The following is a 13,726-nucleotide window of genomic DNA, read 5'->3' on the forward strand; positions in this document are numbered from 1 at the left end:
TTAATTCAAATATTAAGTTTTGGAATGTTTTATGTCATAAATTTATTTTTATTTTTTTGGGAGGGGAAAGACAAGTAGGGATGCACTGTATACAATGGGACCGCACACCGAAAAAGTTTGAGAACCACTGGTCTAGGCCTAGTCATATTTTCATTATCACATGATGACTGACATTATATGACTGGTTTTAGTGCTTCCACGTTCTAATGCTGATGCCGAGAGTGTTTTTTCGATGTTCGGTTTTGAACAAAACCTCAACACGAAACAGCTTGTCTCTGGACGGGACATTGTCCTCAATCATGACCCTAAAAATGTTTGAGCTTTTGCTGAACTGTTTTATATGGGAGCAACATTACAAATGATAAAGGGGTCCAAAAAAGGAAACAAACACTTACAATAAACACCACCAGTCATAATCTCTCTCTCTCTCTCATACACACACACACACACACACACACACACACACACACACACACACACACACACACACACAAATTAATAAATAGAAATTGAATAAATCCTTTGTATTTGGTTAAATTGTTTTCAGTGATCCTTACCAAACACAACACCCTTATTGCAGTGTTTGGGGGAGGGGGGGGTTGGGGATGTCACCTGAGAGCCCTTTATATTGATATATTTATTTTCATAGGCGTGTGTATGGATGTAAGTGATTGACTCCTCAATTACAGCTATAATACTTATATCTTATTGTTATATTAGACTTTATCAGCTATAAATGAAAGCTAGGCTATTATATATTGCTTTACGTTTAATTTCAAACAATTATGATTTATGCCGATTTTAATAATAAGAAGAAGAATAAGCATGGCGGAGAGAGAAACCGGACGTTACGACAGAGGTCACGTGATTGTTGTGCCGCTCTATGGTGGTAAACAGTCCCAGTGTGTTTTTGTGTGTAAGACAGCGCATTATGTTCTGATCAGACATAACAGATCCTGATGAAATTATAATAATAAAAAAACAACTAATTATCGACACGAGCAGTGAGAATGTCAGAAAGATCAGACGTGGATTTAACCGGAGCGAAACAAAACACAGGCGTTTGGTTGGTTAAGGTTAGTACCGCACGCGCATGTAGCCTAGCATGTAGCCTAGCTAGCGTCGTTAGCATTGCTAATAATACTGTGTAGTAAATATATTTATATAGATATAATATATACATATAATGTCACCCGAATTCTGCTTCACATAAATCATCCGCCTGCACCATAATTTTCTCTGAATAAGTTGGACACATTACAATTATATAATTATTAGTTTTCATCATGATGAGGTGACAATCGACGGTTCTTCATCAGCACATTCGTCACAGTTAAAGGGATCTGTGCTTAACATAATACGGCTGCTGCTTTTAAATTAACATTTATTTATTTATTCATTTATGTATTTATTTATTTGTTTGTGTATTTATTTATTTATCTATTTGTTTATTAACAAGCCTCATTTTATTAACGACATAAACAGAAGCTTTACCTTTTTTCAGACTTAAGCTGGAATGTCACTGTTTCTGTTAACTTTCTCTTCTATATTTATGCTTCTTCTCTATTATCACTATGCACCTACACACCAAGACACATTCATGTACATGTGGAACCATACAGAACTTGGCAATAAACCTGGTTCTGATTCTGAACTTCCCAGTTATCCCCACCATATATTTAGGATATAACGTCCTAAATCGAATTGCACTAGATCTTAGGAATGTAATAATAAACGCTTGTGTGATAAACACCTCGTTCGTGTATATGTAAGGAATAAAACACTTATTCGTCTTGGTGTTTTGTTCACGGATGCAGCCTCTTCGTAGACCGTTAGACACCGTGGTGTTGTTTAATGGATAATTAACAATAAACATATGCAGCTACTTGGAGACATGGTGACTTATTAGGTAGGCTCCACATGTGGAGTTTGCATGTTTTCCTCCCCCCAGTACGTATACACAACTTGTCTTATTGTCATCTCTAGATCGTGTGTCATCGCTTGTCTGGAACACATTTCTTCTCCCTCTTCACATTTCAGCCTTTTTCTCCTCAGATAAAGAAGCTCTTAAGCCACCCAAAAGTGCTCGTCTCTACTCCTAACATTTTTTTGTTAAGGTTTAAGATGCTTTGTGAATAACTTTTATCTTTACTAGGATCTTCTCTTTTAATATTGAATGGAAATGCCCACATTTACACCTTCTTGAGCCTGTTATAGACCTAACGTTAGTCCTGATTGTCACACAGGTACCGAAGTATTTGTCTCAGCAATGGGCCAAAGCGTCAGGAAGAGGAGAAGTGGGAAAGCTCAGAATTGGCAAGTGAGTGACATGGTTATTAATCCGTGTGTTCATTAGGAGGTGTTTAGCACAGAATATTAATACTGAGAGATTTTTGTGTTTGTGTTTTTTACAGGAATCAGGGGAAGGCTGAGGTGAGTATACCAGTGCGCAGTGTTTTACTGTCTGTTGGACTCTGAGATGGTTTAAACGTAGAAGAGATGCATCGTGTCCCAGTCCTGACTCTCTCTTTCTCTCTCTCTCTTTTAGGTGTCCTTCACGCTGAACGAGGAGCTGACTACGATAGAGAGCATGGGGGAGAAGGCGTCCATGGTGCGAGCACCTCGTGAACACCCGTTCACCCTGCAGACGGTCGGGGGACAGACCCTGGCTGTGTACACAGAGACATTCTCAGGTAAAGAGTTCACCTCCTGAGACACGGGGGTTATGTTACAGCTTAAAGTGACCGAGATCTCAGACCTAAACTGAGCATTTCATTATTAGCACATCATTATTAGCATTCTTTTAGCTCGCTTGGTCAAAAACCTGGATTTAAGTAGTTACCATCCATTTCAATCACATTATAAAAGCTTAACTAGCTTGCTAGCTACTTTGGCTAATGTTATTATCCACCACTTCTTTTCTATTGTTTGTTAGCTAGCTTATTAGCAGACTTAGCAAATGATTTCATCTAGGATATAACATTAGCCTAATGACTGCTAGCTCGAACGTGAACTATTTAACATTTTATAACAGATAGCTAGCTTGTTAGCTACCATGATTAATGGTGTTATAGCTGGCATAATGTTAGTTAGCTGGTCATAGAGCCTTGTTTGTTTTAAAGTCACAGGATTAGCTAACATGCTAACACGAATTAGCTTATTAGAAAAATATTTTGGCTTGCTGTTATTACTGAGGTAATATTTAGCTAAGACTGCTGTGTTGAGGTCATTTGTTTATCATACAAAGCAGCATCAGTTCAGTTTTAGTGTTTAAGGATGTTAAGTGAACAGTCAAAATGTATTTAAATAGAAATTAAACATACAGAATTAAAGGCAGGGTCTCCGATTGACATCACCAAAACAAACACGCCCCTAATCCAAACGGGTCCCACCCCTGTATCGATAGCTCCGCCCACACACACATACGTAACCCAGGCAACTAATGGAAAGAAACGTGTCTTTATCATAGCTGAAGGGAAGAACAATACGATTGTAGATAAACAAACAAGCAAAAATGGCACACAAGCATAATGATGTAAAGGACAAAGGCATATATTAGTTCTGTGTAACAAAGCAAAACCAACGTTACTCACCTATCGAGAAGGAAAAAAGCGCCTCGGCGTCTTAAGTAAAGTCGGCCACATATTCACAGGTCGGAGTTTCCCGAGTCGATAACTCCTGAGCTAAACGCTGTTACTACACAAAACGCGGTTGTAGCTGCCTCTCTACATTACTACGATAGTAAAGAGGTGTTATTTGTGTAGTAACAGCGTTTAGCTCAGGAGTTATTGACTCGGGAAACTCCAACCTGTGAATATGTGGCCAACTTCCTGCTCCTTCAGTTCTCTCCAGCGCTGGAAAGCTGATCCTATATTAACATGTCCTACTACTTGCCTTATCGTAAGCCTTTTTTTCTTTGTTTTTATCCTCCATGTCAATGTTAAAACCGCTTTCTGCTATTGTCACACACGTGCACTGAACACTCTCTCCGCCCATATTGACAAGCCCCGCCCCTTTCCGCTCATTGGCTACACGTTTGTTTTGATTTATGGTTATTATTCGGCCCCACTCAGTCGGAGACCCTGCCTTTAAATACCAGAGTCATTTAAATCCTCTGCTTTTTTCTACCTTCTGTGGTTTGCGATGATAAACACGGCCTAAGCGATACTGCGTCCCAGAGTCAATAAATAGATTAATAAATAAATAACTAAATCAATCAAAATGTCTTTCTTAAAACCCTAATGAAAGCTCAGTGATAGTCTGAGAGCTAATATTAAAGAGCTGATGTGTAGAAACATCTGAGCTGCTGCTGGACAGGTAAGTCATTAAGCTTCACTCTCTCTCTCTCTCTCTCTCTCTCTCTCTCTCTCTCTCTCTCTCTCTCTCTGTTATTTCTTGCTCTTCATTCTCGATTTGATTTCTCTACCCGGGTGATTCACATTGATGATTGATCAGCAGTTTTGGTGTGATGAACGTGTCCGTGTGTGTTCGAGCTTTCCTGCTGCTGCTCCGTGCGCGACCTTCATGTCTGTTTTATTAATGGATTAACGTGTGTCGTGTCGTGTTGCCGTGGGGTGTGTGATTCAATGGTGCACTTCTGTGACAGTAACCTGGTTTTCACAAACCAAATCAATATTCTCTCTCTCTCTCTCTCTCTCTCTCTCTCTCTCTCTCTCTCTCTCTCTCTCTCATATGAGCGGTGTTTCTGTGCTACGCTTGGATTTTGCGTGTATGTGTGGTGTGTGCATGATCAACGTTGCTCGTGTTTGAGGCTGAGCTGGAGTTTGCCTCAGTGTCAGGACTGATTTGGGGGTTTTTCCTGAGAGAGATTCTGCACGTCAATCTCAATATGAAGAAGTTTTCTTCTCTCCTCACTCCAGCGCTCAGGACGACCCGAGTACAAAATGACAACACTCCTTTTCAGCATTTATTTTTTTTGTGTGTGTGAAGTGCCTTTCCAGTCTTCCAGTGCTGTTGAGCTGCATCCTCAATCCTGATTGGTCAGAAGATTCCTTTTCTATAACATTACATTAATACACTTATACTATCCCTGCATTGTTTCTATAGTGACGTGACGTACGGCTCAGTGAGGTGACCCATACTCAGAATTTGTTCTCTGCATTTAACCCATCCAAAGTGCACACACACACACACCGTGAACACACACCCGGAGCAGTGGGCAGCCATTTATGCTGCGGCGCCCAGGGAGCAGTTGGGGGGTTCGGTGCCTTGCTCAAGGACACCTCAGTCATAGCCGGCCCGAGACTCGAACCCACAACCTTAAGGTTAGGAGTCGTTAGGCCACGACTTCCCCTCCGCTCGTTCACAGGGAAGAACGAAACAAAACTTCCCATGAGCAGAAGTAAGAAATGCCTTGTTGATGAGCGAGAGATCAGAGGAGAATGAACAGACTGGTCTGAGCTGGCAGAAAGGGAAGATAGTAACTTAAATAACAGCCTAGAGCAAGAATCTGAGGGCTTCATAGGCATAAAAACAATGTTCTCTTCAGTTTGGGTGTTTTTCTGCTCATCATTTGAGTTACTGTGTCCTTCCTGGCTCTAGTCTCGAACCACTCTCGTTGTTTTCCCCTGACTCCGATGAGAGTTTTGGAGGTGTTACCCTTCGCTGTAATCACCACACGTACGTTACAGCACAGTGGAATTCTTTTTTCACAAGTCCCTACTGAGGAGCTTTGGGTCGGAGCGCAGGGTCGGCCATGATACAGCACCACTGGAGCAGAGAGGGTTTAAGGGTCTTGCTCAAGTGCCCAACAGTGGCAGCTTGGCAGTGCTGGGGCTTGAACCCTGATCAACAACCCAAGAGCCTTAACCACTTGAGACACCACTGACCCTACTGAACATAACTGGTGCAGGTGTGTGTGTGTGTGTGTGTGTGTGTGTGTTTGTGTGTGTGTTTGTGTTTGTGTGTGTGTGTGTGTGTGTGTGTGTGTGTGTGTGTGTGTGTGTGTGTGTGTGTGTGTCTGTGGTTTAAACACCTTTAAGAACACAGTGTTCGGAGACTCTGGCTGTTGGAGGAGGAGTGAAGTGAACGTGCTTCAGAATAGGGATTGGGGCGACAGGTTACTCACTGTGTGGTGTGTGTGAGGCTTGGCTTGTGTGTGTGTGTGTGTGTGTGTGTGTGTTTCTTTGGTTCTCATGTTGCCATCCTTCTCGTAGGCCAGTCAGACGCTGAAGGCAGCGGTTCAGGTACTGGTACGAGTCCAGGTGAGTCCTCTGTCTACTCTCAGGACTATTGGAGCGTCTTTAGATTAAACAGAGTCTCACACACCAGTTTTAACTGACAATGCTTAGAAGTTGTGGTGTGAGATGATAAGACAATCATCATCATCAGCATGCAGACTTTAAGATTTTCGGTAGGTCGTGTGTCGGGAAAACGGAGAGACGTGTGTAACGAGAGTTTTGGAGAAAATGGTGTCTCCGACTGAACGGAAGTGGAGTTTGGTGTCGTCACAGTGTGTGTGCTGCTTTCAGATGACGATCATATTTTAATAGTGCACTCCGTGTGTGTGTGTGTATGATTCCTCACAGACAAAATAGCGCTGGAGGGCGTGGTGGTGCAGCGAGCCGAGTGCAGACCAGCCGCCAACGAGCACTACATGAGGTTAAAAAGGTAAGTGTGTATAGTCTTACACACACACACACACACACACACACACACACACACACACACACACACACACACACACACACACACTTGGGACAGAAAAAAACAGCTTTATATACTGTTTGCTTTCTGATTCGTCTTTTGCTTTCTTACAGGCTGCAGATCGAGGAGTCGTCGAAGCCTCACCGGTTCTCTCAGCAGCTGGAGAAAGCCGTCACCACTAACTACAAACCCGTGGCCAATCACGCGTATAACGTGAGTAAGAATATCGATCTCACAATAAAGCTAATGGAAAACACACTTTGGTATAGATTTATATCCCAGTGCTGCCGAATTCTCATAGCTGATTGGTCAGAAAGGGTTAATTTGTTTACCATAACAAAACAAAAAACACGGCGTGACGTAGATTCGAGTTCGTATCTTGCTGTATGTGAAATTTGTGTTCTATTCATGGAAGGAGTCTCCAGTGTCAGGAGATTTTAGGAGTTATTGCTTAACGAGATGCATTTAATTGTCTTTTTAACAATGGTGCTGAAACTTTACAACTTTGTTACACGGACGTTCTTTGACCTTAAATGTTCCTATTAACGGATAAAAAAAAAGCATACGCGGTGTTGCAACGTTATGAAATTGATGTAATTGTTAATAAATTGCTGTGGTATAAGAGGAATAAAACACCAAGGTGGATGTGGAAATTAATCAGCGTCGTGGTGAGAAATCGGCGGCTCGGTTTCATCACGTCACCCCGCGGTGCGTTGGTTTCCTGTTACAACACACCATCGAGTCCGTTATTCCTTACTGCAGAAATCATATAGACTCGACATCGCTAGCTCGCCATATATAATAGCACTATATCGGTTTGTTGTCATGGATACGAACATGGCATACCGAACAGCTCGGTCGGTGTCTCGAATGTTTTGTCGACGTCTAGTTCCAGGTCGTTGTGGTGCCTCGATGTCTCGTACAAGCGTGTTAGCAGGAATCAGAAGCCATTTTTTAATTGTTTTTTTTTTCTTCCCAGCTGGATTATGAGAAAAAGAAGAAGGAAGAAGGCAAAAGAGCACGAGCAGACAAGCAGCAGGTGTTGGACATGCTCTTCTCTGCCTTTGAGAAGCATCAGTATTACAATATTAAAGACCTGGTGGACATCACCAAACAGCCCGTGGTAAGAACCCCGAGGAGACGGTTTGTTTTTGTTTGTTTGTTTATCCCATCGTGCACACTGACGACTGATTAGCGTAGCTAAAGTACAACAAGCTGTTAGAGGAGTAAATCATCCCACCATCTCCATTCTGATTGGTCAGCTTTCACTCTTTCTGTAGTTTATTTACCTCAGGTTTATATTAAAGATGTCTATTCGGGATTCGTTTCTACAGCAACAGTTTACACAGCCGACCAAAACGAACGTCCAAGAGGACGAAAAGCGAGACGTGTTCTTTAAGACACAACGTGTTAGTTAAATAACAATAAAACACTCACAGGAAAAGAATCGACTTCTTCACATCAGGTAGAATTCTTTTTTGATTGGCTGGTAAGTGTCAGGCTCGACTAATAACTTCAGGAGAGAGACGCTTGATTCCTGCCCGGTTCCATAGAGACAGCGGTGCGGACAGATACATTTTGGGCGCTGCAGCTTATTAAATATATGATAGTCAAAAAGTTTTTCTGTGTGAGAAATACGATGTGTGGCGGGAGAACGTGATGAAAGACCCAAATGCGTGACTGTCACTCTCAATGCGTGACACCTGACAGTCCTGCATGACATCAAAATTTTAACTTGCTGGCTGCAGCAAACCAAAAATGCGTCTGCTTCTGTGTCGGATTTCTCAAGGGTTCTTCCTCACATCATCTCAGGGTGTTTTTACTCATCACCGTAACTTAATTGTAAACGAAATTAAATGGAATTGATGAACTTGTTACTTGTGTCCTGCACTCAGATTTACCTGAAGGAGATCCTGCGTGACATCGGTATCTACAACGTGAAGGGAACTCACAAGAACACCTGGGAGCTGAAGCCCGAGTACAGACATTACCAGAACGAGGAGAAGAGCGACTGAGCAGCTCCTCTTACTCACACTCCTCCTTCCGTTATCTTGTAAATCAGTTTGTCGCTGTAACGAGGTAGGCCGGTTGTCATGGAAACATATCCTGCCTCCTGAATAGCGTAATGTAAAATCTAGGAGCACGGATCTGGATGCAGTTTTTAAGAATTTTTACTACTTTTTATCAGGAATAAGTTTGTTATTTTTGCAGAATAATGACTGATGTAATGATGGAGAGCAGCATGTAGATAAACCCTGTGTTATGACTGTAGGATCAGTTTTAAGGCATGTACACACTGCTGAAGTAAAAGGTTTAGTACAAAAATTCAACCCTGTCTCTCATCCTTGTACAAGTCTTATTTACCTTCCTGATTTCTCAAACCACCGTCAAAGATATTCTTTGATATTTTATTGATGTTTATTGAATAGAACTGATTTAATGCAGAAACCTCGGGAATCAGATCCGATAACCTTAGTACTGAATACGGTTTTTGGAACTTTTCTATACCAACCAGTTACACCAATAGGCACCGTTTTTATAAAGCCGTACAGAAAATACTCAAATTGATAAACTGAATCGCTCTGCTGACATGATAAATTATTTACACATCAGTTGGAAAAATGAATCTCGCACACGCCATTTGCCCTTTTTCAATAATTGAGGTGATCCAATTCAGTACGCTTGTCAACTGTCAGATGGTTACAGCATAAAGCCTAAAAAACTTAATGATCTTAAATCTGTTTTAAATGAAAATGTTAACTACAGGACTTTTATTCAAACTTTATTCAGCATCAACTCCCCAGAACAGAACTTTCCAAACCTGCACCAGCACAGCCACACCAGAGGAACCGGTTTAGTGTTAACTATAAAAGATAGAAAGCTAAGCCACACCCTGGCTTTACAATTCTACACACCTGTTAGGAGACTGTCATTTATTCCGTCATTTCTCTCACACACACACGAGAGGGACATCCAGTCCTGCAGTGTTCCTTTAAAGCAATACCTGCAAATGTTCAATTCTGTGCAGGGAAAGCTGTAAATAAATAATTCTTTACTCTCCACACAAGACACCTTTAGCCAGCAGCTTGACTTTATTTATCTCACAAATCCTATACAATTCTGTGATTCGGACAACATGGGCAGGAAAGGGGGGCAATAATACCTGTACAACTGCCTTCTGAGCGCCGACATGCACACAGCAAAACCAATTCCCAGGCAGTCAAAAGTTGATGAAATTAAAAAAATAAACCCTAAAGTGAGCTGCATCATTCATGTCTTCTTGCCCTGACAATGCAAAGCTCTGATGTGATCCAGCTCACTATAATACTGTTCACCCCCCCTGAGCTGGGGTGTGGAGGGGCTTCGAGTTCTGCATGGACACTGATTATAGAATCGAAGCGGTGGCCGTTGAGGAGGAGGAGGAAGGAGAAGGAGGTTTAAGAGAGCTTCCGGTCCTGATCCTGATGGAGTCGTGTGGAATGAGTGATCTGATCCAAAAGCTTTCACGGCCAGCCACTGATGAGAAGCAGCCAGGGACACGAGCAGGGTATTTTACTGAAGAGAAAATCACACAGAAAACACACAGATTAGACATGATTCACACCATGTAGGGTGTGTTTGGTTTTGTACTAGCTTCCTCAGCTTATTAGTTAGTACCCATGTGACATGAAATCAGTTAATCTTTCATTCCAATGCCAGACCAACACGGACGGCCTGTTCTCCTCTCTTCAATCTGCTTCTGTCATGTTTCAGACAGATAGAAAGCGCGAGGAGGTTTACTGTCGCATCTCAGTGCAAACCCAGGGCCACTGATAACGGCAGCAGGTCTATCAGTAGATGCCGCAAGACGAGGCTCTAGTTATTTGATAAAACGAGCAACAAGTGCTTTCTATCGATCGTACAAATAATCCAATACAAGTAGAAATGACACCATTTTGTCTGATTTATTACTAGATGGTAATAAAAAGGTCCTCGTGAGTTTAACCCTCAGACAGCAACACTAAAGGCGGGTTTATGGGTAACGATGACAAGTTTCTTAAACAATAACTGCGTTCCTACACAAACACGGACCCCGACACGTCTTTAGCCATCACACGCAGACAGTAGACACTTACGCATTTCTCAGACTCAAGACCGTCTTTGAAGAAAAGCATGTATGGTGTCACTCCATCCTCACGGAAGTCGAGCAGACCGATCGAGCCGTCCGGGTTCATTGATTCGCCTGTGAAAAACTGCACAGAGAAGGGTTCTGATTAGAGAAATAATGAAAAAAATCAGACGTGATTTTTCAGCAGTTTATCGTACTCAGGATACGATTTCGTTTCATTGGTCATGACCTCCAAAGGTGTCCTAAGATCGTCATCATTGTACGTACATTGTTATCACACATCCCCTCTCGAACACACAAGTTCACATGTACCTGGAAATTCTTGATGTTGCCAATGATTTTCTTGACCTCAGCTGGAGCATTAGCCATGAAGGGCTCTACTCGGTCAGGACATGTTTCTTGCAGTTTGGTCTTCACCCTGTTGTAAAAAAACAAAAATGTGTCTATTATACAGCGACACAAGCCTTCAAAAACGAAGGATTCCCAAAGAAAACCATGTTGTCCCCAATTCAATCTTCCAAATCACAGACAAGACATGAAGAAAGCGCAGGGACGGTTTATTTAGCATCTATAAATTAAAACCCAATTGCTCACGAGAGAAGCAACTAAGCTGTCAAGAGATGCCAACAAAAAGAAGCACAACACTAAGGACAGGTTAAACTGGAAAAATAAACTAACACCAAAGCCAAACACAGGAGTGTTTAGCTTGTCAACAGATCAATCCAACTACAGTACACAATTATAAATAACATTTGTCTGGATTTCTATCTTGACCATTATACTGAACAGAATGAGCAAATATAATCCTAAAAAAGGCTCAGAAACGCTTATCTATATCTGAACACTCACGCCTTCATGTAGTCCTTGATGTAGACCATGTAAGACTTCTTGTCGTAACTGGTTTCCTGGAGCTTGTGGTTGAGGACGATGTCGACGCCGCTGACTGTCGTCGAATCACAGCCATCATCCTGGACCTCTGCGGACGCGTTACCACCGATCAGCGAATCGTCGATGTCCCCCTCTGATCTGCTGATCATCTACAGACACAAACATGACGTTCCGGTGAAACCGCTGTTCTGCTGAATCGTTTGGGAATCAACATCATGCTGCAGTGAGCTGGTCACAGCAGGAAACTGAACGACACACCATAAACCCAATACATGAAAACGGTAACAAGCCCAGAAACCTGTTTAGTCAGGTTTCTGCATTCACATTCCATTACAATTCCTCGTTACAAAACCAGGCGACTCTGCTTTAAAGTCATTTTATTACTCATTTGAAAAGAAACCGTCACTAATACAAAATTCCTCCTCAGGCAGTATACAAATAATCGATGCATCAAACTGAACAGAAACCTCAAAAACATTCCTGAGCCATTTTCTCTAAGATTCCCGAAACATACGCGCACACAATAATGGCAGTTTTAGTTTCTTTACAAAGTAAACAACAAAATGTAAACATCGATGCAGTGAAACCAGAATTAACGTTAAAGTTTCAGTGCAAAGAGAGTTCTTTGTTCGTGAGTCAGTCATATGCATATGACTCACCGAGTGATGAGTCAAATAACTGAATCACCTGTTTGGGTTAACATTAACGTGTTATATCTTAAAATGAAGGAGACAAAAAAAAAAAAAAAAAAGAGGTTTGCTTACCTTTCCCTCAACCTCGATCATCATTCCGTTCTCCGACTCTTTGAGTTTGTAGATGTCTGAGAACATTTCATCTCCTGGAAGGGAAAAGAACAGCTAAGTTCAGACAGACTATAAAGTTCATCTTGGATCAGTTGATTACAAAAACACACAAAAAATTAAAGCTTTATTGGGGGGGGGAGCAGCTACTGTCGTGTTTCCCAAATCTTTATTTTATCAAACGATGTGATCCATAACTTGGGCCCCGGGCCTTAAAAAGAAAAACCCAAACCATGCTAAGCGCTAACAACTAGCTAAAAGCTAAAATCTCATGATTCCTAAAGTAGAAAGAAATCATTCTCAAACACTCTAGATAAAATAGACAGGGACAAAAAGTTGGTCACACTGAATAAACTTTACAGAGGTGAGTTATCTTAAAGCTACGTGTCCGTTTAGGAAAAGGGAAAAAAACTGGGCTAGTCAACATGCCGGCATTTTAGCATAACAGCTAACATGCTAATAAAGTAGTTTTTGTTTAATTTGTGACTGGGAAGCCAACTGAGATTCAACAGGAATTCTTCCCTAAACACGAATACACTTTATTCATCGATTAAAAAGTGTAAAAAAATAAAAAGTGTTCTTTTTCTAATACAATGCTAGCTACACACAAGCGCGCGAGATCGATAGCATTAAAAGCTAGCTAGGCTAACTATGCTAACTAGGCCTCAGGCTTCCGACTAGAGATGTAAGTAAATAAAATAAAATAAAAAAACGTTAAATGTAAAAAATATCGACAGGGTCAAAGTGCGGGAAGCGTTTAGACTGATTTAGAGAGCATCCTCACCGCTGATGATGTCCTTGAAGATGATCATTTTGTCGGATTGTGGGGCGGCGGTTCAGGAGGCGCTGACTTTGACTGCAGCCTGGCGGAGACGCTCAGCTGAAAAGGCCGAGCAACGGAACTCTCCGCCGGATACTGCAGAGGTGGCGGTGACGTCATCATCTCCCCGCCCCCTTGTTTACTGCTCCCTCAGATTCAGAATTAGTATCAGGTTTATTGGCCGAGGTTTAACACACACAAGGAATTCGGTTCCAGCTGTTTGTGTCTCGCAAACGTACAGACATAAATAACACCAGACTATACAAGACACCATACTATACAATCCAATTTAGTTCTATTCAATCCAGTTCAATATACCCGTAGGAAACCCCCGAGGCACTGGGAGAACATGCAAACTCCACACACACAAGGCGGAGGTGGGAATCGAACCCCCAACCCTGGAGGTGTAAGGCATACGTGCTAACCACTAAGCCACAGTTTTTC

General features: G+C 41.9%; 2 protein-coding genes and 3 non-coding genes across 6 annotated transcripts; 1 reads left to right on the forward strand and 4 right to left on the reverse strand.

Annotated features, from left to right (window-relative positions):
- Nucleotides 1-852: 852 nt before the first annotated feature.
- gtf2f2a (general transcription factor IIF, polypeptide 2a) lies at nt 853-8,996 on the forward strand. Of its 2 annotated transcripts, XM_047803137.1 has the most exons (9): nt 853-1,076; nt 2,247-2,320; nt 2,415-2,433; nt 2,549-2,693; nt 6,177-6,224; nt 6,549-6,630; nt 6,780-6,879; nt 7,646-7,789; nt 8,562-8,996. In XM_047803137.1, the coding sequence occupies exons 1-9, from the start codon at nt 1,011-1,013 to the stop codon at nt 8,679-8,681; spliced, it is 798 nt and encodes a 265-aa protein (XP_047659093.1). In that variant the 5' UTR covers nt 853-1,010; the 3' UTR covers nt 8,682-8,996. The 2 variants fall into 2 exon arrangements, with proteins under 2 accessions (XP_047659093.1, XP_047659094.1); XM_047803138.1 differs by lacking the exon at nt 6,177-6,224 and having other exon boundaries at nt 855-1,076.
- A 739-nt stretch (nt 8,997-9,735) lies between these two features.
- tpt1 (tumor protein, translationally-controlled 1) lies at nt 9,736-13,398 on the reverse strand. Its single transcript, XM_027178996.2, has 6 exons — nt 13,247-13,398; nt 12,427-12,500; nt 11,624-11,811; nt 11,087-11,192; nt 10,782-10,898; nt 9,736-10,221 (listed from the first exon to the last, which is right to left on the reverse strand). The coding sequence occupies exons 1-6, from the start codon at nt 13,272-13,274 to the stop codon at nt 10,219-10,221; spliced, it is 516 nt and encodes a 171-aa protein (XP_027034797.1). The 5' UTR covers nt 13,275-13,398; the 3' UTR covers nt 9,736-10,218.
- On the reverse strand, nt 10,379-10,509 carry LOC113663695. The gene has a single exon (XR_003445531.2). It is a non-coding gene; the product is annotated as a small nucleolar RNA SNORA31 (small nucleolar RNA).
- On the reverse strand, nt 10,967-11,037 carry LOC113663694. The gene has a single exon (XR_003445530.1). It is a non-coding gene; the product is annotated as a small nucleolar RNA SNORD58 (small nucleolar RNA).
- On the reverse strand, nt 11,268-11,400 carry LOC113663696. The gene has a single exon (XR_003445532.2). It is a non-coding gene; the product is annotated as a small nucleolar RNA SNORA31 (small nucleolar RNA).
- Nucleotides 13,399-13,726: the final 328 nt, after the last annotated feature.

This window comes from Tachysurus fulvidraco, chromosome 18 (assembly GCF_022655615.1).
Source record: "Tachysurus fulvidraco isolate hzauxx_2018 chromosome 18, HZAU_PFXX_2.0, whole genome shotgun sequence".
Taxonomy (NCBI): domain Eukaryota; kingdom Metazoa; phylum Chordata; class Actinopteri; order Siluriformes; family Bagridae; genus Tachysurus; species Tachysurus fulvidraco.

What these genes read in the sequence shown, in the direction of transcription:
- gtf2f2a (XM_047803137.1), top strand. Translation starts at nt 1,011, where the DNA reads ATGTCAGAAAGATCAGACGTGGATTTAACCGGAGCGAAACAAAACACA. An exon ending in CACTACATGAGGTTAAAAAG is followed by an intron (nt 6,631 to 6,779) that starts GTAAGTGTGTAT and finishes GCTTTCTTACAG; the next exon opens with GCTGCAGATCGAGGAGTCGT. An exon ending in ACATCACCAAACAGCCCGTG is followed by an intron (nt 7,790 to 8,561) that starts GTAAGAACCCCG and finishes TCCTGCACTCAG; the next exon opens with ATTTACCTGAAGGAGATCCT.
- tpt1 (XM_027178996.2), bottom strand. Translation starts at nt 13,274, where the DNA reads ATGATCATCTTCAAGGACATCATCAGCG. An exon ending in TGATCGAGGTTGAGGGAAAG is followed by an intron (nt 11,812 to 12,426) that starts GTAAGCAAACCT and finishes TTGTGTCTGTAG; the next exon opens with ATGATCAGCAGATCAGAGGG. An exon ending in GCAACATCAAGAATTTCCAG is followed by an intron (nt 10,899 to 11,086) that starts GTACATGTGAAC and finishes TTCTCTGTGCAG; the next exon opens with TTTTTCACAGGCGAATCAAT.